At 35.0% G+C, this 1,048-nt stretch overlaps 1 protein-coding gene across 1 annotated transcript; it reads left to right on the forward strand.

The window, feature by feature from the left end:
• Positions 1-6: 6 nt before the first annotated feature.
• On the forward strand, positions 7-701 carry LOC111373109 (auxin-induced protein 15A-like). Its single transcript, XM_022995593.1, has one exon. It carries the CDS (start codon positions 262-264, stop codon positions 565-567), a length of 306 nt encoding a protein of 101 aa, XP_022851361.1. The 5' UTR covers positions 7-261; the 3' UTR covers positions 568-701.
• Positions 702-1,048: the final 347 nt, after the last annotated feature.

The raw sequence follows: 1,048 nt of genomic DNA on the forward strand, positions 1-1,048 counted from the left end.
AAACCTTCGTTGTATCAATTGAGAAACAGATCCATGTGAATTCTCATATGCTAATGTTTCTGCCTGTTGATCTGGCCCCCATTCAAATGCCTCTTTGCCACAAAATTAAGAAGGGAAGGATAGCCACAGAGAGCCATTCACCCATATATAATCACATCTTAGCATCCAGTACTTCACAACAATCTCAGCTTTTGCTTGTTACAGAACCTAGAATCTCCACTAAACTTACTCGATCAAGGAAGGAAAAATCCTGCCTGAACCATGGCCATCCGCATGTTTCGTAATATTCATTGCAAGAATTTTCTTCGAAGGTCTTCATTGATGAGAAACCAAACAACTTCAGATACTCCGAAAGGTCATTTTGCTGTTTATGTTGGGGAGAATGAAAAGAAGAGATTTGTTGTTCCTGTATCATACTTGAACCAAACTTTGTTTCAAGATTTGTTAAGTCAAGCTGAGGAAGAATTTGGGTTTGATCATCCAATGGGTGGCCTCACAATCCCTTGTAGCAAGGATGTATTCATTGATGTCACTTCTCAATTGAGCACAAATGAAATTAGCTATTAGTTTAGTCTAATAGGAAGCAATTTTGTAAATCAGATCTGTGTATATGAACAAAGCTTTGGGAGGAAAATAATCTTCCCCAATGAAAGAAATGTTATTTTAAAGGAAAATGAAGTTAATGACATTTTATTTTTCAATATTGGTTCCTCATTCTTCTGCTGCATCCTCTCTATTCTGCTCATTAATTGTGTTGTATAGATGATTTTTTTTTTTTTTTTTGTACTTAAGGTTGCTTAGTGTGTTTATGCATATTGCATTGGTCGAATTTCAAAAAAATTAGCAGTGTATGGTGCAGATGGTGTTCGATGAAATTTCTGTGAAGAACATCGTTGTGTAAATTGCCTTTTATCAGGTTATATCATGACTAAAATGGACAATACTTGTGCTATTGTTCTGAAATACAATTTCTATGTCCACTCTTCAAACTATTTCCTCATTATTTTTGGATTTTGTTCATACCGTATTTGGCATGCTAAACTTTCTT

This window comes from Olea europaea, unplaced genomic scaffold (genome assembly GCF_002742605.1).
Source record: "Olea europaea var. sylvestris unplaced genomic scaffold, O_europaea_v1 scaffold10702, whole genome shotgun sequence".
NCBI lineage: Eukaryota > Viridiplantae > Streptophyta > Magnoliopsida > Lamiales > Oleaceae > Olea > Olea europaea.

Bases quoted from the DNA above. Each gene is read 5' to 3' on its own strand.
- LOC111373109 (XM_022995593.1), top strand. From the start codon at position 262: ATGGCCATCCGCATGTTTCGTAATATTCATTGCAAGAATTTTCTTCGA.